This window comes from Apus apus, chromosome 3 (assembly GCF_020740795.1).
Source record: "Apus apus isolate bApuApu2 chromosome 3, bApuApu2.pri.cur, whole genome shotgun sequence".
Classification (NCBI taxonomy): Eukaryota; Metazoa; Chordata; class Aves; order Apodiformes; family Apodidae; genus Apus; species Apus apus.
Window position 1 is genome coordinate 57,849,654 of NC_067284.1, and position 22,917 is coordinate 57,872,570.

Consider the following 22,917-nt stretch of genomic DNA (forward strand, 5'->3'; position numbering starts at 1 on the left):
CCAGGGCAGATGACCCAGGCTGGCCAAAAGAAATATACCATACCATAAATGTCATGCTCAATATAAACTGATATAAAATATAAAGTTTGCAGGTAACAGGTCTCTTTCCTCAATAGTCACCATCCTTGGAGGGTCTCTCCCATCCTTCTGCTCCTGAAGTCTACTCTCCCATTTGCTGTGGTCATGGTGCTTTCCCTGGAGCTGTGGTGCTTGCAGTGTTTGATCAAGATAACTGTGTGTTTTATATTAGTATTGGTATTAGTGTTTACTACCATTTTGTTAAATTTGTTTCCATTTCAACCCATGGGTCTCCTTGGCTTCCTCCAATTCCTCTTCTCAAGTGTGGAGGGGTTACTGGGTGGTAGAAAAACTGACTAAGACAGATCTAAAGAAAAAAAAAAAAAACATGCTGTAGGCATATTGAGCACTAGAGAGGACCAAAGAGGATAAAGATGACAATGTTTTTCAGTAGATGTAGAAAAATTCTGTTTCATTTGAAGTGTTGTGCTACACCCTGGTTTAAATGCAATCCCTGTTCAAAGGCCAAGTTTTATTTTTTGTTTCCGTGAGAGCGTGGTGACTTCAGGACACTTTCAGCTTTTATCTTGTTAGGTTTTTTGTTCGGGATTTTTTTCCTTCCACTCACATATAAAGGGTGAGAGTGTGTACATTCCTACTGCACTCAGATTGCATCTTTAAAGCTTAAATGGAATAATCTGTGAGTAGCTCCGCTTTAAAGGCTGGGGTGTAAATGCAATCAAGGGGTGAGAACGGAGACCACCATTGGTGGCCCACACAGAACCTTTAAAGTACTCCATTGAAATCTAATGGATCTGGGATTCAAACAACTCTCTTTCAGGTTACCGGCCGGGCAAAAAGCAAAGCAACACAACCTGATTCCAACAGGCAAACCCAGCTCAGCTCCCACCCCTGCTCCTCTCCTCTGAAACAGCTGAGGTGTGGTGGCTAGCAAGGCAAGCTATGGAGGGATGGGAACTGAGGGAAAGGAGCTTCTTACAGGCAAAGTGCTGCTGGTAGCAGCACTGCTAGGTCTATTTTTAATGGTTTAGGAATGGAGGGTGCTTTCAGCATTAGATGGTTTTAGTAATGCATAATTGATATAAGTGCACTTCCGTTGTCCGCTGATAAGGTAGGAAGGGCCTGGATGACTTCTGAAGCTGTAAAAAGAAAAGTTGAATTAATCATAATGTATTAAATCAGTGGAAATTAGATAGGAGCAAAATGAAAGTTGCTGAGGACAATTAATTCTGGTCAAAATTGTGTGGCTGGACTCTGTGAAGCTGGTTGTGCTTCACAGTGTAGCAGAAGCCTGTGGACTGAGCATCTTTGACGAGGGATTCCATCCTGCATCCTTGGGAGAATATTCTTCCTGCTATAACCCTGGGCCTGATTCATCCTCAGTCTTAAAAATCCCAAGAGGTTGTTCTCTGAACTGCAATTATTTTAATTTAAAAAAACCCCACTGGTTCCTGCTAATGTGGACTTGGGAAATTTCCTTGAAACATGTCCCCACCCTTCCTTATAAATAAATTCACTGCAGTGCATCACGAGGCAGGCAAAAGCTGAGTGTCCTTCAGTAGGCAAGGAAACCTTGGAAGGGTGAATAAACTTTTTTGCAGTGGCAGATTGGCCCCAAAAAGAAAATTTATTTCGGGGAGTGACTTCCCGACGTCCTCTTAATTACACTGTAAAAGTGCAAGTGTAAGCAGGACTCTACAGCCCCATTAAAGCAAACAGCAAAGTGCTCACCCTGAAAAGCTGAAAGCCAGAGGCACGAGTGGAGGACAATGTGTTACAAGGCAGAGCAAACACGGCGGCGGCAGCTTCCTCTTTGTGAAGAGAACACGGGGGAAAAAAAGGAAAAAAAAAAAAGAAAAAAAAAAGAAAGAAGCTTTAATGTCATGGGAGAAATGACAAAAATGGGGGGTGGGGAGCAGGGGGAAGAGTAAGGCAAAATACACCAGTGCATGGGAAGTGAAACTAATAGGCGAGTTTCTGTTTTAAATTGTTGGCGTGTTTTTGTTGGTGGTTTTTTTTTTTCCTGTTTGGATTTTTTTTGTTTGTTTGGGGTTTTTTTCTTTTTTTTTTTTTTTTTTTGCGGAGGGTGGGGAATTACGGGGGGGAAATGCGAACTTTTCCCAGCCGAAGAGGATGCTCGGGACGGGACGAGGAGCCTTGGAAGCCGATGGCAGCGCGCACCGCCCCCCCGGGCCCCACGGGGCGGTGCCGGGAGGCGGTGCCGGCGGGAGGAGGCGGGTGTGTGTGCGTGTGTGTGTGTGTGTGTGTGTGTGCGTGCCGGGGGGGGGGGTGGGTTGTTCCCGGTTGCCATGGGGAGGCAGGGAGGGCGGTGCCGCCGCCGCTGCGCAGGGAGCAGCTGCTCCCTGACACATCCCCCCGCTGCCATATTGTGTCCGCGCTGCCGGCCACACGGCTTCATGACCGCGGTGAGTGGAGCCGGCGATTCTCCCCCCCTTTCCCTCCCCCCCCCCAAGTCACTCCCTCCTCCCCACGCCTGTTGTTTGTGTTGCTTCCCCCTCCTTTTTTTTTTTTTGTTCCTTTCGTTTTTGAGGTTTTCGGGTTTTGAGGTTGGGTGTTTTTTTTTGTTTGTTTGGTTTTTTTTTTAGTTTAGTTTTGTTTTCAGGGTTTCATGGGGGGGAATGGGAAAGCGCGGGCAGCCGGGCGGCGGGTCCCGCGGGTGCCAGGGGGGGTGGCCGGTGCCCTGCACGCGTGGAGGCGAAGAAGCGAGGGTCCCCCTGACCTCCCTTCCCCTCCCTTCCTTTCCCCTCCTGTGGGGAAAACGCGCGGCAGCGGCTTTTCCTCTTCGCCCGGTCTCGAAGACGGTGCGTGGCGAGGGGGGTGAGCGCGCCGGGTGGGGACCCTTCCGCGGGTCACAGTGCCGGGAGCGGGGCCACCCTCCCCCCTTCCCCGCAGCTCCTCCTCCCCAGGGAGATCCCGTCTGTCCGCGCGTTTTACGCGGGTGACCTCCCGCGGCAACAGAGGCCCGCGCTTCTTTACGCGCTTCCCTCGGAGGTGACGGAAGCAGGGTCCCCGCCGTGCCCCTCGCCGCCGGGTTAACCCTCCAGCGCTTTATTTAACCAAGTAAACACTTCTTTTTGGCGTTATTTCGGCGCTGCCCGTTTTCCCCAAATCGGTGGGAAACCCCTACAGGTGTGTGCGAAGGGCGTGTGGTTTACCGAGGTGAGGGGGGAAGCGGGAAGACGCCTCACAGGGTTCCCGCTGGAACACAGCAAGGCTGGGCTCTGCACGTGGTCCTTTGGAGTTTCCCGGCTTTTTGGGGGGCTTTTTTTTGGTGGAGTTGAGCAGGGAAGTACGGTGGAGTCTGAGGAGCAACACCCGACTGCCCACCTGGCTTCATCCTGCTTGGACACACAAATCCTCCCGCTCTCCCAGTTGATGTGGGAGCAGAAGCTGGCTTCCGTTCATAAAGGTTTGGATTCTGACAAGGCCCAAACAAAGAATAAAGAGAACAAAGAGTAAAACCAGAGAATAAGGAGTAACCTTGAGAAGGGCCCAGTTAACTCATCTCTCCATCTTGGTGCCTGCCTCAGGGTGGATTTTATACGTAAAGTTAAAAATGCGGAATTACGTTGGACTCGAATGCTGTGAAGGTAACTTGATTAGGTTTGTGGGTAACCTGTGAAATCAGGATAATTTTGTATATAACATACTACATATATATACACACACACATTCCAAATCTTGTTATTGGTGGACTTGCAGTTAGATGGAGTTTGGTAACGGGTGCATTGCAAGGTATCAACGTGCAAATCACATCTGTTGTGTTTCTTGGTTTGAGGTCTTTTACCTCCTAAAAGTCTGTTCTGATGCTACATCTATGCAAGATAAATGAACCTAGAAAACTTGAACTAGTTTGCAGTTCATTTTTTTCTTGGCAGGTGCCCACTGACATTTCCCAAGCTCTGAGGAAGACAGCTGGACATACCAGCTCTGAACTGAAAGCTATATAGTAGCAATTAATGTGGCACAGAGCTTGAGCCGATGAACCGAGTGCTGGGGTATGTTATTTCTGAGTTCAGTTGCAGCGGTTCAGCTGCTGCCAGGGCTCACTCTGTCCAGCTGCGTGACTTGAGTTTTGTAGAAGTAGTGAGGAGATGGTAATTCTCGCTTTGTATGTTTAAGTTGCCTAAGAAATATACAGGACCTTTTGGTGCTCTTAGTATTTTTCCTCCCCACCCCAAATGCTCCATAAGCCCTGAGCTGCTGAGGGCTGGAGGCATGGACGCTGTATTGCTTTAGGAGTGAGGCCCTGAAGGCTTCTGGGCACCTTGCTGGGAAAAAACATGGTTGATATCTCCATTGTCTTGCCCAGAGGATGAAGTTGTGAATTCTTTGGGTGTTGCCACCGAGGCTGTACTCCAAAAGCTTGACAGAATGCTCAGCCCAGATGTAAGGTTGTTTTGGTTTTTTTAATCCAAAATGGACACCAAGTGTGCTGCCTCAGCAGCTCCGATCGCCATAGGTTTCCTGCTTAAGAAGCCTTCCTGTGTCCTCCAGGGAGCTTGGGATGGAAGATGCCAGCGTTGCCAGCAACTATCTCAGTGTCAGGATGTGCCAGTCCAGTAAGTAATGGAGCAGATACAGGGATGTGTAATGGTCCTGTTGGACTAGAAAAGGACTGCCTGGTGAAGGACTGTAGTGCCTGGGAAAGACGGAGGCTTATTAACCGTAGGCTGTGCTCTCTCAATGCAGTCGGCTTCAAAACTTGACACATTGAGTGAAGCCAAATTTTTTTGGTGAGCGAGACAGTTTGGCACCTGAAGATCTTTGTATAGATTAGTTTTAACTGATGAGAAAGCAATGCAGTTCTTCCATGAAAGCATCGGTTCCCATATAAACAGTGGAAGCTCTGGAGCTGCTTTCCCTAGGGTTGTAATTCCACCTTCTTCCCCCATCTTTGTTCCTTAGCTTCTCATTGGGGTTAAAAGGAACTCTTATTTGCAGCAAGAAATATCCCAGGCACTCAGAAGATTTTTTTCCAAATACAAGTTTGTGTTACTTTATCAGAACGAGCCAGACAGCGCGATTATAGCTAGTGGGGTGACAGTAGGATTGTTGAGAGGAGTGATGGTGGGCCCACAGTCACTGCTGCTGTGCATCTCTTAGGCCATTCACTTCCATGGGATAGACTTACCACACTGCTGTGGTGCAGAATGAGCTGTGTAAAATACAGCTTTCCTTTCCTGGCTGTAAATGAATGCAGAGCAGCCTTTAGTCCCCATAAGTAAAGGCTGTGAGCAATACAGATGCATACTCTCTACCTTTTAGAACAGGTGTAAATTCTGCCCATTTCATTCCATCTGGCTTCTTGAGTTTTCCTTTTTATGGTTGTTGCTGTTGCTCCCTCTCCTGTTAATGAGGTGTATATAGGATGTCACTGCATTGATTGTAACCTTTTTGAAGGAAGTAGATGGAGGCAGCGGGTGCCTCATCCTTGCGCGTGTGCCTCACCGCTCACTTGACAACTGAAATGGTGTTGGGCAACTTCCTGCGCTGAGACGCTGCTGTCAGCGGCGCTGGGTGACTCACTTCAGCACACGGCTCTGTCTCTCAACAAGTGCATGCTTGCAGACTGCAAACCGTGTCCACATCCCAGCACAGCAAATGAAAGGGTCTCTTTCAGGGTGTGGTGTCCCTTCCCAGATCCAGCAGCTTCCTTGGCTCCCAGGGAAGACACTCTGAGATTAAAAGGGTGTCTTCAAGAAAAACCTGAGATGCTTCTGCACTTCTTTTCTGGCTGGAAATTTATGTGTGATTTTATTTTTTCCCTGTTGCGTTACGTGTGCTTTCTGACTTAGTGCATGCTGTGTGATGATGAACTCTCCATCCCACCCTCACCGTGTTGGGTAAAAGCACACAGCGATGCTCCTGGGTACTTGTGAAATACAATTCAAGGCCTCAAGTTTGAGACAGCTTGCCTGTGCTTTGGTAATAAATTACATCATATGGAAAAAGTGATGTCTGATGCCAGCCAGTGTCTTTATGACCCTAGCTATTCTGCCTCCACCCTGTAGAACTCTTATGGCTGCAGAAGCACGACGGTTGGGTTACACTCACTTTTGGAGAGTGCTGCTGAGTGCTTCTCAGTGATGAGTGCCTGGAGGTCTGCGTGGCTGGCAACTGGGAGACTAGCTGTTGTGTCTGGGGTAGAAATACCTGTGTGACCAAATGGTTGCTTGTGTGTGAGGACCATTCAAGAGAAGCCTGGAATTTGTGCAAAGAAGAACATTTATACCAAAAGTCAATTATGTGTATTTTTTACTTTTATGTTTGTTTTTTTTACCCCTAGCGTGTTCAAGTTCTTTTCTGTTATATTCAAACTAGACTTGGAGCTCCCTAGCTTTTCCTCCAAGGTTAGGGCATGTTAGGGATGCCATTAAATTGACTACTGCTGCTGCAGAAATCATCCCCCACTCCTGCTCTTCTGCACCTTCTGTGAGGATTAGATTGTAAACTGAGAATGTTTTCACCCTGTTCCCACCACCAGAAAATCCTAATAGGATTTACTTGGGTCAGCAGTACCCATGTATGTGGGCTGCCTCACAGGATGGCATTTGTGGTCTGAGGTGGCTGAACTTGCTGGTGGGGTGGCTTTGAAAGGCAGGCCTGGGTCAGGAGCAGGTCTACAGCCTCCAGCTGTGGGGTTGATGGCCGTGTGCAGGCCTTCCCCTGTGACTGGTGACAGACCTAGCCTCTGCCTTAGAGCCATAGAGCCACACACCTTGATGTGCCTTTGAATGGCAGCATCAGGTGCCTTTGACCTCATCAGTGTGACCACATTTTCCATCTGTTGAGCACTGGGTGGGTGGTATGTAGGTGATGCTACTCAGTCCTCCTGTTCTTTTGTTTATGCATCTGGGCGTCCCACCAGTGTGCGTTGTATGAATCGCCATCATAATTTTACTGTGGACATGGTGATGTGTGACTGGATGTATTCCCAAACCCCATCTCCTGTAGCGGCTTGTTTTGGTACCACACTCAGGCTTTGTTTCTTCTCTCTGACTATTTTCAGTGCCTTCCTGTCTTGCAGTTTATAACTACCTCTAGTTTCCCGATTCACATGCGGCTCCTGCTTGCTTTCTTTTTAACAGTCTCACTGAATTGCATTGTTCTTAGATTTGGTGCAAGCGTATGGTCACCTTAAAGCTAATTAATGGATGTGGAGTGAGCTCAGCAACTGTAAAAGTTGCGCAAAGTAAAGCTGAGTGAGTGGAAGCTGGGAAGCTTGCTGTCAAGCAGCAGCAGCAGCAGTTGCTTATTCCTCATCCTCTGGCCTGTGAGGACCATCACCAGACCAGTTATCGGTTTGCTTTAGGAAAGTTGCTTAGTCAAAAGTATGAGCTAGTATGCTTTGGGGCTTTTGACCTTGCCATATGAGAAGTGTCAGATGGCATTTTGTATTTTGATGGCTTAGTTTTACTAGCACAGGTGCCTTTCTTCCCTGTTTAGAAAAGCTAGTATTAGTATCTTCTATAGCCTTCCATCTGAAGGTGAACCTTAATATACAGATCCTGCAAGATTAAGCTATTTTTCTATACAAGAAACCTGCTCGGTCCAGTTGTTCCGGTGTGGGCTCACCATATAGAAAAAAATATAACTTTATGCCATAGCCATTATGAGCAGCGGGATGATTCTGATATAATTTTGAAACAGCCAAGTTTGGAGAAAAACTAAGACCAAGTTGGCCGAGGAGGTCAGCTCAGTGAAGAGCATTGGCTTTTCTGTTCCCGAGGCTCTGGAGTAAAACTTGTACTTTGGGAGCAGGAGCTGGGGAATAGCAATCGGTGACAGCTTCATCATTGCAAAGTCACTGGTAACATGTTGGTGGCTTTGTGCTACAGCTCTGATGTTGCCTTTAGATTAGATCTTGCAGAAGGGTCACTTGGGGTAAAGCTTAAAGTTGTTGGGTTTCAGCTGAAAATCAGGAGTTCTGGTCCTTTAAGGCTGAAGAAGGAAGAAAAGCTGGATGGAAAAGAGATCATTATGTTTTCTCATGTTGGTAAATTGGTACAAGCAAGTACTGAATTTAAGGAACGTGACCTGAAGGCATATTTGGAAAGCTAGTGTTGAAGCATTTTTCTAAAAAGCACTTTCCCCATGACCTCCCACCTGCCTTTCTTTGACACTGAGGGATTCAAGGGGTTTTCTTAATGGTTTAGTTTTCACTGATGGGGTGTGTATTTTTTGTTTTGTGTTTGTTTTTTTCACTTCCTGATTTCTCAGAATGTTTTAATGTGCATGTGTTAAATCTGAAGCACAGGGACCTGTTCAGCAGTGACTGTAGCCTTTGGCTTCATGATTTCCAAGTTCCCTCAGGCAGTGCTGGAATAAATGACCCAGAGGGCCAGAGGCCATGCATAGAGTCTGGACTGGGGTCTGGGCCTGTCCATGAGTTGACATACTGTTTTTGTTTTGGATGTTTATTTCAGTCAGAAAACCCACTTGTTTGTGTCTATATGTGTACTTAGTAAAAATATGAAAACTTTTTTCATACAGATTAGGTCTCAGATGTGTCCTGGTTTGAACTAGGACGGAACCAATTATTCCAATAATTTCTCTTTTCAGTTGAGTCTCTTCTTAGTGATTGCACTTTCTGAAGTTAATGACATATTTTTCAGACAGTGTCTGCTTCGAGAATTGACAATTCTTGATGTTTATAGTTATTGCAGAGGTAATGGTATGCATGTTATGCAGGAAGGCTCTTGCTTATACTTATTCCTATAGAAAGCAAGGTCACTGCTAAATTTCTTAGGTGCTGTAAGTGAAAGGGCATAAAAGGGTCACATCTGCAGGGAGGAGCAGACAAGACAGGTGACCCGAAACTGACCAGTAATGTATTCCATCCAATACATGTCATGCTTAGTATAAAGCTGAAGGATTACGAGGGTCAGGTGCTCTTCTTCCATGGCTGGTGTCCTAGGAGGACTCTGTGCATTGTTCTGCCTTTAATCCTGATCTCTACGTTATTGAGTCCAGTTCCCATCCAGCACCCCATGGTGCTGAGTCCAGTCTGGGACTTCCCCAGTGCCTGTGCTGCAGCATCAGTGGTGAAGTGATTGCCATCTGGGGAGCTTGATATTGGTTTTGTATATATTTCATTATTTTCCCATTAATATTTTATACCTTTTTTTTTCATAGTTACTGTTTCATTAAAGTTGTTTTAATTTTTTTTTCCCAGCTAATAAGTCTCTCTCCCTTTCTCTCTTTTGCTTCTGGGGAGGGAAAAGGGTTAATAGAGAGCATCTGTTGTCCTAGCCAGCCCAGCCTTAAACCTTTGACAGAGAGGCTTGAAGTGTTTCAGCAAATACCTGGAAACCCTCTCTTCTTTGAACCTACTGGTTCCAAGGTTAAAAGAAACCCCCAAGCTTATGGCTTGTCCAGTCTTTGGTTTGTTTGTTGGGGTTTTTTTTCAGACTGGCTTTGAGAAGTCAGTAACTGCCTTTTTAATAGGTTTTTAAATAATTACTTTTAATTCTCCTCACCCTTACAAGCCAAGATATGTGGGAAGGCCAGCCCTCTCCCCCCAGCTGTAGGTACTGCCCATGGGGAACATCTCTGGGTGCCTTTTCTATTGGGGAGTACAGCTACCCTCTCTTCTCCTCCCCAGACAACAGGTACCAGCTCACCGGAATCTATGACTGAGAGGTGGTTTTGTTCCCGGGAGACCGTAATGCCTTTAGTTGTCTTGGATACGTGACATCATATATTGTTGTAATCAAATCTAGGCTTTTTGCAGGGGTGGGCAGGGGGAATTTCAGGCTGACCTCTGTGTGAGGTGGGCAGGGGTTGGAGCAGGGCAGCCCCAGATGAAGATGAGGGATGGGGGGAATGTTAAATTAATAGGGGGGGAAATGGTCTGGTGTCAGGCTTTTAACACCCCCTGGTCAAGCAGATGTGGTCCTTTTTATCAATGGGCTTTCACTAGCTGAGCCAAGATACTTTTGTTGCTCTTCCTTCTAACACAAAAACTTGTTTGTGGTCCTGTGCCACACGCATGCTGGCCTGGAAGTTTATCTTAAACTTGTGTAGGCCAGCAGTGACATTTTTTGGTGTAATTCTTGGGCTGTTTTAACAACAAAATACCTACACTGATGGTATTTAAGTCAAGAAACAGTCCCTGGTGTCAGTATGCTTCCTGTAAATGCAAGGGGAATAGGAAATATCAATAGAAGAGTTTGCTATTGCACATGAAAACTCATGCCCATCTTTTAAAATACACACTCGGAGCCTGTATATGTTAGTACTTAAGTTGTGTGTGGAGTACACTGATGCCCCAGTTCTGTAATGAAGGTTGTGTTCCCTGACCTTGTTGCACTAACTTGGTACAGATGAGGCTGTGGCATCTCTTAACAAAAAGGCTGATTTTTTTCTTGCTCGGTTGGTGAGTCCAGGTATGGTGACCATAGTAATAAAATGACTGTTCACCGTTACCTGCAGTGATGCTAGGTTTTGGAGAAGGTCACTTTTGGTGGGATGAAGGTATCTGCTATATCTTCATTTGTGGACCTGGAGTCTGCTGGAGCTTAGCCTTTGTCAAGAAGGGCTGCTGCAAAAAAAGGAGGTTTCTCTGCTTGCCTGAGGATATGCGCAAGTGATCTTCCAGTGGTGTTGAACAGTTGGCCTTAGGTTGAAGCAGCTTTGTCTTCATAAAATTCTCAAGCATGAAACCATTCACTTCTGTAGTAACAACACGTATTGGTGCTTAAGGTCTGTCAAAATGAAGTTGTAGCTGGAGATGTAAATGGGGTGTGCAAACCTGGTTTAACCCCAGATATGCTCTACTAGGCTGAGGAACTTACAGTCTCCATAATCATTCCCAAACTTACCTCTTCAGTGAGTTTGAAAGAAGATTGCATAAAATACTGTCTTGTCTTGTGACATTGAATCTCCTTGTTGGGTCTGTTAGGGCTTCTCTGAACCTGACTGTCACCTAAAGACCCATGCAGTCTTTCTTAATCAGCCCCTTCAGACCTGGGCTGCGCTGTCCTGGTAGCAAGTGGTCTGGAAATGCAGGACTTCACTGGGCTTAGGGTGCAGGACAGGCATTTGTTGGAAGGGAGCTCCTCTCCTGGCTTTTCCGTGCACTCTAGCGATGCCAAGAATCACAAAACTGCTGGAAAGAGGATTTTCTCTGTCACCTAATTTCTGATGTGCCCTAACTTTTATTTGAGCAACTTCAATTGACTTGGCATGCTTTTAATCTTGTTACCCTAGAATCATAGTCCTCTGTCTATCATTGCCATGCAAAATAACATGCACAGTACTGCAGTACTTCTGAGGAGCAGATGTGTTGATTGGCTTTTATTCTGAAGGTGCTGAAGGAGATTGATGCTTCAGTTTCTTAGGATTTGGATGCATGGTGCTTTTAAGCTTTGAATACTTCTGCTTTCAGTTGCAAGTGTTAATACTAATTAACAGCAGTGTGATGTGTTACTGTGTACTTATTGGTATGGCAAAGCATGTGGGACAGAGTGTAAACCATTGCACATTTTTCAGAGGTGTGCTTACAGACTGATATTTCTGCATTTTCCTGGCTGGAGATTGCCTTCCTGCTCTGCCTGCAAGGCTGGGCTGTCCCCATGGAAATTGCTGTGAGTCTCTGGGCATTAAACGTGCCAGCCGGAGAGGTCAGTTCAATGGTTGCCATCTGCCATCCCCCTGTGGTACGAAGTGGCTGGGGGAGAGCTGAAGGAGAGGGACAGAGAGCCTGTCTCAGCTGCTGAGCAGGTGCTTGTCATTTGGAGATTGTTTCCTTGCAAGGCTTTTTCTGCCTCTGGAGTAGCTGAAGAGGCAGGGAAGGTGGCAGTAAGGGAATAAAGGAGTGGAAGATAAATTTCACTTTGTGGCCTGGCAACGCTCATGTACACTCTTAACCTTGCCTTTCTGCTAGGTTTCCCTCTCCCCTCTCTCCCTGTTCCACATTGGTGCTGCTAGTTTAGCTTGGCTGGGAGCACTGTGGAGAGCAAGTCCTAGTGGCCACCTCTAACCTTGTTTGCATCAATCCTTCTAGCTGGAAACCATGAGAAACAATAGGAAAAAAACCTGAAAGTCCAAATGTATACAATTTTATCATGACATCTGCACTGTGTCTTTTCTTCACACAGTCTGTTCTCCTTGCTCTTACGGTGGTCCTTCTTGGTCATCCCTGTCCACAAAACCCTGCTAGCTTACAGCAAAGACAATTTTGGTGAATCGCATGACCTATATAAAATACTAAACCCCAAATATTGGACGTGGTAGTATGGAAAACTACAGCTTTGAAGATTTGTTCTCATAGTCCCTTCTGCTTATGGCCAAGCAGAGCACACATGGAGAAAAAAGAAGTTGTGAGTTTTGGATGTCATTAAGGGTCTGTATGAATGAATAAGGGGCTTTGGAGAGCACGCAAGCTGATTACTTGTGTGCCTTCAGATACACTGCAGTGGCACTCCTCCTGCCCCCCACCAGGCTGCTACAGGCAGAAAGCAGTGCTGTCTCAGCTGAGTAGTTAGAGATGGTCCTATGGGGCTTGGGTGCTTAGCAGGTGAGGAGATTGTGTGATCCACATGACCCTTGAGTGCTTGAGAAGTGAGACAGACATAAACGTGTCTGTTACTGAGCCCATCTGTGGGGTACCCCTTGGAGCTTAGGTGGTTGATCTTTGTCAAGGGGAAGGGTGACCTTTTGATTGCTTTGCAGTCCTTTGCAGTAGGAAGGCTGCCAGTGTTGGTTTCTTCTTCAGAGTGATGCATCAGGAGGCCACAGTAAACTGGACAGAATTAGAAGTTACAATATTCTGAGATCAAGCAAAGCAAGGGTAGATTAGCATGGTATAAGACACGCTATATAATTGGGGCTGAGATTATGCTGTCTAGGAAAACCAGCAGCACCAAAATTACCAGTGGATGGTCCTCAGTGTTACCAACTTGTTATTGCGATTGCAATGGAGTTAAGTACTACTTTATTAAAATAACTGTTCTGTTGCATACTCTGCTGTTTCTATATTTAAGTTATCCTTGATGCAGTTCAGCCCAATGGAGAACACCCTCTGAAAACTGCAGTTAGTCATGTAGTTATGGAACTATGATTTTTTTTTTTTATTAGACCAGAATAGTCTAATAATGGCCTGTGTAGCTTTCTAGAAAAACACATTTTCATTTCTGCTGATGTGTTCATGTAGAAGATGTGTAAGATGGTGAACGAGGCACTAGGAAGGTAAGATGAGATGTGATTTTTTTGGTAATGCATCTACTAAGAGAAACATGACACTAGCCTATATTATTTACTGTAAGTACGGTTTTTGCAAATATTTTTTAATGTAGGGTATTAATTATTCTAATAATTCTCTGCTAACATGAAATAGTGTACAAATAGTGCATTGACACCACACAACCTACCTGATTTTAACTGCCAGTTTAATAAGTTAATATGTTTTTATTTCCCCTGTATTTTTGAGAACACTTTGAGTGTATCCAGGCCATATTTTTTATGTAAATCAGATTTTATTTGCCCCATTTCACCAAAGGGGTAAACATCGTGACCTAAAACGTGCATGTGTGTGTGTGCATGTTTTTGATCTGCTGTGCTGACTGAAGATTTGCAAAGGGATATTCCATGCAACTTGAACCCAGTGCTAAAATTACTAATACATGACAGAGAGGTGTAAGATAGTATGTAGCTGGCTAAAGAGGTGCTGAACAAGGAGGTAGAGTTAATAATTATAAGGAAAACCACACAACTTATGTTGCAGCAGAATTGGGGTTCATCTCAGTGTATTAATTTTATCACTAGCTCTTTGTTTGTGTTTTGATTTAAGAAAGGATTGAAAAAGTGACAAAAGCATATGTATATATCACTGTTTTTCAAGCCAGCAATCACTGACTGCTGATATAAATCTGTTCTGATGGCTTGGGGGAGATGCAAAGCTATTTTTGATCGGTTATTTGAGTTGTTCACTTTGCTTTAATTTTTTTTTTTTTTTTTTTTTAATGACTGAGCTGGTAGTTAATCACGCCAGTCCCTGCAGTTGAATAGAAAATTTGGGGATGCTTTCCAGTACTGGTAAGCACAGGTGCAGGTGTTACTGCCAAAACAGCTTTGCAATAGCTGATGCATAAGTGTATGAGCAGATGAAGAGAGGAGAAGAAATTGCTCGTGGGAAACCCAGTGTGTTTTCTGGGGGAGGTACAAATTCAGTACCCCATGTCTGCCTGACATCAGGCAGGGGCTGTCAGGACTCTGGCTCCTGTTGGGGAACATAAAATGGATGTATCCTGGGGCCTTTCTGTCTCACCTCATCATGCCTCCATCATGCACATCGCTCCCCTCCTCCAAAATAAGGAGGCTGGGCAGATGCATCTCCAGGCAGGCTGGGCAGCGGAATTGTGTGGACACAGCGAGGTGGTCAGGATGGAGATGGAACCACTGTGGTTTTGTAGATGGGACAGCTACACCATTTACGCAAGCTGGCCAACTTCTTGTCTCCGCTTAGTCGGAGAAGATGCAAGTATGCAAAGCCACGTGTTTACTAAAAAACTGTTGTTAAGGAAATATCCAGTAACTGCATGGAGCTGTTTGGTGAGATATGATATGGAACCTGTCATAGTCTTGCAATGAAGCTCTTGCAGTAGGAGCTGGAGCCTGAAACCAGAATGATAGCACATGTACTGGGAGATGGAACTGGGTTGGTTTAGATTTTTTATATTTGGGGTTTTTGGTTGATTTTGTGGGGGTTTTTTTGTCATATGGGTGTTTTTTTGCTTGGTGTTGGTTGGTTGGGGGCTTTTGGGGGTTTGGTTGGTTGGTTTTGGTGGGTTTTTTTCAGTTAATGTGTACCTCAGGTTTGCTGGTGTACTGCATCCATAGTTGGAGTGCCTTTATGTTTATAGTGGGCTGGTATAGCCTCTGTATGTATGTGTATGTACATATATACACATTCTTAGAGCAGTTTTATCAGCCTGTATTTCTGGTACAGTCATGTTAGCCAAAGCTGTAGGTACAGTGAAACTGACATGGTCACACCAGCAGAAAAAAAAATAGCTCTTAGCATAACATAGTTTGCTAGATAATGATACCTTTGAAAACTGTGAGCAAGAAGGTGCTTTTTGTTAGTGTAATGCCTCTTAAAGCATGGGTAGCCTGTTAGACCATGCATTCTGGGTGGTAGTTTTAAATAGATGTAATTTTATATTTTTTTTCATTTAGGTAAAAATTCAAAGCAAATAGTCAGCCCTTACTGCTGCAACAGGTCTGAGGTGCCACCCCAGCAGATGGTCCTTTCCTGCTGAGAGCTGGTCTCACCACCTTATGCTCTGCAGGAGAGCCATTGTTAGAGCAGGTCTTTTGGACCTGGGCAGCTCTGCGGGCCCCAGATGATGAACCAATGGGCTGGCCAGATCTTTCCCTGATGGAAACAGGAGGCAGCACTTGGGAATGGCTGTGACTTCTAAAGACTTCATTTGCACTGAGACCACACCTTCGCTTTACACTGATTTAAGATTTGCAACTTATTATTTTTTTTTTTTTTGCATTTTGGGCACCAATGGCAAATGCTTATAAGTAGGGTCAATTTACAATATAGTAATATAACAAAGTTAAAATGTGAGAGCTGAATGGATTAAATTTTACATGTTAGGGTCTTTTGCAGATTTCAGATGTTGACATCAAAATAGCCAGTATTTCTGTGTCCATATTGGTGTTTCAGGGTAGATACAGCAGTTTCCAAGTACTTACCCTAAGTTCTGGTTATCAACTGGAAGGAGTTAACACGTGCTCCTGAGATTACTGGGGGGACTCTCATTAGTGACCACAGTATTCTTGCACAGTGTGTGGATGGTACAGCCCTGCTTGTGAGCTTGGTGGACTGTCTCTGAATGTGACTTTGAAGGTTTGTGTTGATTTCTGACCATCTCCTTTGTTACAGACCAGTAAAGCTAAATGGGTCCAGTCACTGGAATGACTCCAGATAAGAAAGCTGAAACGCCAGGAGCAGAAAAAGCTGCAGGACTACGGCAGTGTCATGGAATGGGAAGCTTGCCTGATACAGGTGATGCTGGGAGGCCAAAGGCCACTGTGGTGGACAGAGATTCGTCAGATGACGAGCTCACAAATTTGAACTGGCTTCATGAAAGTACTAATCTTCTAACAAACTTCAGCCTCGGAACTGAGGGTCTTCCCATCGTTAGCCCCTTATATGACATTGAGGGTGACAGTGTGCCATCCTTCTCGCCGTCTTGCTACCAGAACCCTGAAAAAAAATCCTCCACTTCCAAACCCCCTTATTCTTTCAGCCTTCTCATTTACATGGCGATTGAGCATTCCCCCAACAAGAGCTTGCCAGTGAAAGAAATCTACAGCTGGATCCTGGAGCGCTTCCCTTACTTTGCCACAGCACCCACTGGCTGGAAGAACTCAGTCCGACACAACCTTTCCTTGAACAAGTGTTTCCGAAAGGTGGAGAGAAGCCATGGCAAGGTGAGACTTGGCAGGAGGGAGGACCAAGTTTGAAACTCAGAGGGAAATGGAGAAAACTCTATTGTTCTCAAGGACTTTTTGTTTGGTATTGTTTTCCCCTCCAAGTTCTCTAACACTTTATTTGCAGCGGGAGATAGTTTGGAAATGCCACTTCTGACAAATCACAGGATGACAGAAGCCTCTTGGTTTTGTTATTTAGTACTGACCTAGGTAGAGCTACCTATAACACATCCTTTTTAAACCCAGCTAACATGCTATTGCAAAGGGCTCTGCTTCCACTTAATGTATAATTTTGTTAGCCTGCAATAATCAGGCTGACATTTCAGGCATCTGTCTTAGGATGTCTTTTTGCTGAAGCTTCTTAAACTTGTGCTCTCTCTATTTTCCCATGCTGAAATTTTGGGGTGTGCTCGTCTGTCCCTGCTTTTCCAGCACAGCTATGGCTTTGCATCAGGAAGCAGAAGAGATCGTGGGGTGTCAAGCAGCTCCCTGCTTGGCTAGCATGGGTGTTTCCCATTTGGGTGCAGATGCAGTCTTCTGCTGGGTGCCCTTGCTTGCAGACACACTGTATGTACGTGGCTGAGGGTTGCTCAGTCTCAAAGCTGTTGAGAAGATTAATCTGACATTTTCACCTGTGATCTTCTCTTATGCTTAGCACAGCTCTAGCTTTTGAATAACCATCTTAATGCTTGCTTTTAGTATTTCTTTAACATCTGTCATAACATATCAGTGTGTGTCTCTACATGGTGCAGACACAAGCTTCACTTCTTAAAGTCAAGGTTACTTTTTTCTGTACAAATTCTTTCACGTACTGTTTTGTATGATTTTACTAGTTACTTTCTTTCCTTTTCTCTGATTTCCCATCCTATTTCTCAAAGAGCCACCTCTGACTTAAACCAACAAACCACATACCAAAAGTCAACAAATAAATCCTGGTCTCCTGGGCTTTGGAGGTCAGCCCAAGTGGTAACAGGCTTGTTACCAGAAAATACGTGCAATGCCTGGTGTGTGTGAGAGCCTCCTGCTATAGGTAGAGGACCTGGAGCTGAGGGGGCATCAGGAAGGACTGCCTCAACCTCGACTGAAAGTCACTTTTTACTATTGTGTGGCAAGTCCAGTAACTCCCCCATAGCAGAGTCTTTCTGAGTTTTGGGATGGGCTTTTAATGTGGCTCCGGGTGCTGCAATGGAGTAACTGAAATGCTGCTGTAGAACTTTCTAATTCTTAAGAACAGAAACTGCATTTACCAAGAAAACCCAAACAACCACCCCAGAAAAGCCCCTCCTGGCACTTTGGAAAGCTTCCCTTTTTCCAACACACAGTAGTTAAATCTTTACCCTCTGTCCTGCTTAAAAAAGGACCGTGTGAGGGTACTGCTCCAATTTTTTCCTGCAAAGTAAGTCCATGGCGCACACAGACTCCACGGGGAATGACAGGAATGCTGCAGACCCCTTTGGACGAGCTCCTCAGGTGTCACCTCTTGCAGTGAGTCATTGTAGCTTTCGAGCTTGCCTTGCTCCATGGCATTGCCTGTAACCATGGTTTAGGAGTGCCTCTGGGTGCCTCTCTGAGAGGGCAAGGTTATTTTCTATTTTCTTCCATTTTTTTCTTTGTTAATGGCGTCTAAATTGTGTCTCTAAGGGAGTACATAGTCAGCTTTCTTCTCTCTGGGGTGGCCGTGGAAGCAGAGGTGCCTGTGGCATGTTGCTTGAGAGGAGCATGTTTTATTTTGTAATGTCAGAGTAAGAAGGGTTTTAAAGCCTTTCAAATGATTATGCGCTCTCATGTTGGAAGAGTGTAAATATTTGACAGAAGGGGTGGGTCTGTGCCTCCCCCCCATCCTGGGGCAGGCTGCTTTCTGACACCTCCCTGGCTATTGTTGTCAGCCATCAGCTGCGAAGCCATCTCTTGGAGGTCTGGCAGCAAGAGTAGGAAGAGTCCTTCCTCATGTTTGCTGTAACACTAATATTTTGGTTTGGACTTCACATTTCAAAGTGAATCTCCTGATTTTTCACAGAATTACAGAATCACCAAGACTGGAAAAGACCTTTAAGATCATCAAACCCAGATTATGACCTAACACCACCACATTGGCTAGACCATGGCACTAAGTGCCACATCCAGCCTTTCCTTGAACACATCCAGGGACGGTGCCTCCACCGCTTCCCTGGTAAGTCCATTCTAATGTCTAATCACCCTCTCTGTGAGGAAGTACTTACTACTATCCAACCTAAACCTACCCTGGTCTTGTTGCTAGTTGGAGTGATAAGGTCCCCCCTGAGTCTCCTCCAAGCTAAACAACCCCAGCTCCTTCAGGTTATCACTCTCTTCAACTACCTGAAGGGAGGCTGTAGTCAGGTGGGGCTGGGCTCCTCTCCCAGGCAACTAGCAACAAGACAAGAGGGCATGGCCTGAAGCTGCAGCAGGTGGGGATTAGGTTGGATGTTAGGAAGCTCTTCCTCACAGAAAGGGTGATTAGGCATTAGAATGGACTGCCCAGGGAAGCGGTGGAGGCACTGTCCCTGGATGTGTTTAAGGAAGGCTGGATGTGGCACTTAGTGCCGTGGTGTAGCCGATGTGGTGATGTTAGGTCATAAGCTGGGCTTGATGATCTTAAAGGTCTTTTCCAGCCTTGGTGATTCTGATAGAAAGGGTATTTCAGCTCCTAAGTCTAATTAGAGTTGCAGTTGAGCTCATGTCTGCAGTCATCCAGAGAGACGAGATTTCAGTGGCTTTCTGGTAATGGTGGTTGGGAGCTGAAACTGATGGAAAGCTGGGATACCCGTTTGCCTTCTAGCATACCTGCTGCAGCCCTGGTGCCCCCAAAGATGTGAAGGTGTGACTGTGGGTTAGTGATCCTCAGAAGATGTTGCTAATGCTCTTTGCTTCTTAAATACTGTCACGCAGCCTTGAGGTGAGGGGGAGAGAGCTCTGCAGGGGGATGTTGCTCTATTTGAGGGAGCAGTGTCCGATAGACAGCATGGCAGGACCTGAAGTGAACATTGCTTTGGAGTTGGAAGCCCTGAAGAGTCTCCCTGTTCTTTGCTAGACTTGTTTTTCCAATTGTGGGATTGGGCATTTTTTTAATTAATTCATACCACTGGGAAGAAAAGGTGCAAGAAGACTGGAGTGGCACCTCTGCATCAAGCATCAGTTTGGCCCTGCCACTGTCTCCTCTAGAGGTCGGGGTGGGGGAACAGGGCTTGAATATCTTCAAACAGATCTCTTTTTCTTTGGTAGATATGTGTTGAAGGGGTTTTTTCTTCTTTTAGAGTTTGCCTTTTTTTTGGACAAGACATGGTGGTAAACAATCTGTGTGGCTATTCAAATATTTGGGCAAAGAGCAGGTCCTGTCTATAAACCTGTAGAGATGGGAGAGAGTGCTACAAACCTTTAGGTGAATATACAATATAGCTCCATGCACATGCACAGTATTTTTCAGTGGTTCACCTAGGTCAAGGGGAAGCAGCTGGAGAGAACTGCCCATACCCAGTAGATCCAGGGCCACTGCCCAGGGCTGAAGCTCACTGAGGGCTTTCTGCAGTGTGGGGACATGTGTCTGCCTCTGCAGTGAGCCAGAGCCACCTGTGTTGGCTGAGTTGCTCTGTTTTGGACACTCCTTCAGCTTGCCTCACTGGTTTGGTGGTACTCAGTGGTCATACTTTGCTGCTAGCAGAGGAGGGACTGTGGCTGGGTGGTGGTAAAGGACACGGCTGCACCATAGGGGGCATCTTGTTTCCAACCCATGTTGCTATAATGGAGCCCTGGAATGCTGGAGACTGGGAACTTACTGTTGTTGTGAAATAGTTCAGCGCTTCAAAAGGCACAAATTATTTTCCTGATTTTCTCTATTTGGCTAGATAAAATCCTGCAAGTCAAACAAGAAATGTTAGAAGGATGCAGAAAAGTTGATAGTTAACACCAAAAATAAATAATCTCCGAACAACTGAATTGCCCGCTCCTTTTGAGATGGAGGGTCAAAATGGTCTGGTGGCTGCTCTGCACTAACTCTGAGGGGACACTTTGGTAGATGGTAAACAAAAGGTACATCTACATTTTAGCTAGCACATCAACAGTTGCCCCACTGTTGACATAAAATAGTCACTTCCAAAGATGATTTAGCATTTTGGATCACTTAGCCTTTGTCTTTGCTAGGAGAAATGGGATTGTCTCTTTCTGTTGCTGTGGTTAGAGTGCCGATTTGTTTTAAAGCTGGATGTATCTTTTATGGTGTTTTCAGCTTCAGTTGCCTGAAGCTTTCCCCTAAAGCCTGTAGCTAACTTCAGACTGTGTTGTCTTTCTACTATGTGTCTTTGTTAAGCAGCAAATGAGTGAAAGGAGCAGCCCCATAGGCATAATCTCTTTTGCTCAATGTCTCCTTTTAGTACAGGTAATGGTAGGTGGAAGCATGGTTTGGCTTTACACCTAACTCTGTCTTACTGCCTAAAGAAGTCATCCTGTTCATGGCCTTTTGCATTCAGTTGAGTGTCTGCATGGCTTCAGGGTGTGTCCCAGCTGTTGCAATGCCCACCCAGAGTCACTGTATTATGTTATCAGGGCAGCAAATTGGCTGTGCAGGTGAAAGAGGTAGACTAACCCCCTTCTGGCTGCAGCCAACAGTGGAACTGAGTTGGGTGTCAAGTGTTGATTGGATGCTCACCTAAAGTAACAGATAAAATAATGTGGAGTAGGGATGTGCTGGTCTGGGGAGTTCTTGCTGCTCAGTGAGGGCTGTAGCCTCAAAGCTTCTGAAGTGGAGGAACAAAAAGCCAGAGTTAGACAAGGATCTTTTACAAGGGACAAATAATGATCTGGCTTGCTAGCCAGGGAAAAGACCTGCCTCTGGGAGATGTGTGGGGAAGGGATCAGGACATTAGTCTGTCACTGTGGTGATGGCTGGAATCAGTTGGGAGGATACTCCTTATTAGTACCTAGCTGGTCAAATCATCCTGCCAGTTCTTATGGTGAAAGAATTGACTGTTTTATTGAAAGTAACCTTCTTGTTAGGTATCTTACAGGCTGTCCTCAGTTTTAGCATTGAAAGGGGAGTATAACATTGAGGTTAAAAATAAGTAACTCAGAGATGCTGCAGCTCCAGAGATCTTTTTGAAAGGCTGTGGCTAAACTATAATAACGGAGCAGCTTCTCTCCTTCTCAGATGGAGCTCTCTCTGATTTGATTTTTCACTATTTCACTAGCAAAAGATTTGTTCTTTTCAGGAAAAGTCCCGTGACTTACGTAGGACCACAGACTTACATGCTTTGTAGATCCTTTGCAGTCTTAAATAAGTCATGGAGTATCCATCCATAAAATGTTGTTAATACCCCCTTGGTACTGGCAGGAGAAGGCCAGCTCGGCTTCTGTGGGCTTGCAGGATGTGCTCCACAAAGCTTGGATTTTTGCTCTGAGACTTTTCCCCAAAAACTCCTATAAAAACATCTCCCTGTCCAGTTGTAGAGCTGCCCCAGCCTTCTGCCATGTGCATGACCACCTCTGTAACATGTGTCCCCCAAAAAACTTGATGCTGTGTCGTGGTTTGGGCCTAACACGACAACAAAGAAATAGCCACGTGGCTGCTCACTCAGCTTCCCACCCCCAACACAGACACACCTGCTGTGGGATGGGGAGGACAAAGGCCAACTAGAAGCTCCTGGGTCGAGACAAAGGACAAGGAGGGTTCTTCACCGATTAAGGTCGAGGGCAAAACAGACTCAACTTGGGAAAAAATAATAATTTCACACTAATTAAACACACACAGGACACAGACAACACACAGAGCAGGGCTTACATGCATTACCCCACCCCTCCCTTCTTCCCAGGCCCAAATCCCTTTGTTCCCGGTTTCTCTCCCTCCTTCCCCCCAGCAGCACAGGGGGACAGGGGATGGGGTTTAGAGTCAGGTTACAGGCTGGTGGTTCCTGCTGCTCCTTCCTCCTCAGGAAGAAGGATTCCTCACAGTCCTGCCCTGCTTCCCCAGGGGGTCCCTCCCATGGGAGAGAGTCCTCCACAAACCTCTCCTTCATGAGTCCTTCCCACGAGGTCCGGAGCTGCTCCAGCCTGGGCTTCCCACAGAGTCAGGGGCTGCTTTGGGAACAGTCACCTCCCCTGGTGCCGGGGTCTTCCAAAACTGCATAATCCTAGTCCACTGGCAGCAAATCCGCTAACCACAACATCCAAGTCCACTGGCCAAGTTCACCCCTCCTGGCACCTTCAGGGAATGTTCCACCACGTTCCTCCATGAGTGCAGGGGGACAGCTGCCATCTCACCATGGGTTGCAGGGAAACTTCTGCTTGGGCACCTTCTTCCCCTTCTTCCTCACCAACCACCAGCGCTGCTCTCCTTCCGCAGCACAGCTCTTCTCCTCTGCCACAGCTCTTCTCCCCCTCTCTGCTTGCTCTGCTCAG

At 45.8% G+C, this 22,917-nt stretch overlaps 1 protein-coding gene across 2 annotated transcripts in view; it reads left to right on the forward strand.

The window, feature by feature from the left end:
• The first annotated feature begins 2,425 nt into the window (after positions 1–2,425).
• FOXN2 (forkhead box N2) overlaps positions 2,426–22,917 on the forward strand; it is a 35,017-nt gene continuing 14,525 nt past the window's right edge. For both annotated transcript variants that reach the window (XM_051615198.1, XM_051615200.1), the window contains exons 1-2: positions 2,426–2,465; positions 15,962–16,512. In XM_051615198.1, coding sequence (XP_051471158.1) covers positions 15,976–16,512 — 537 coding nt within the window. In that variant the 5' untranslated portion in view covers positions 2,426–2,465; positions 15,962–15,975. The remainder of the gene's footprint in view (positions 2,466–15,961; positions 16,513–22,917) is intronic.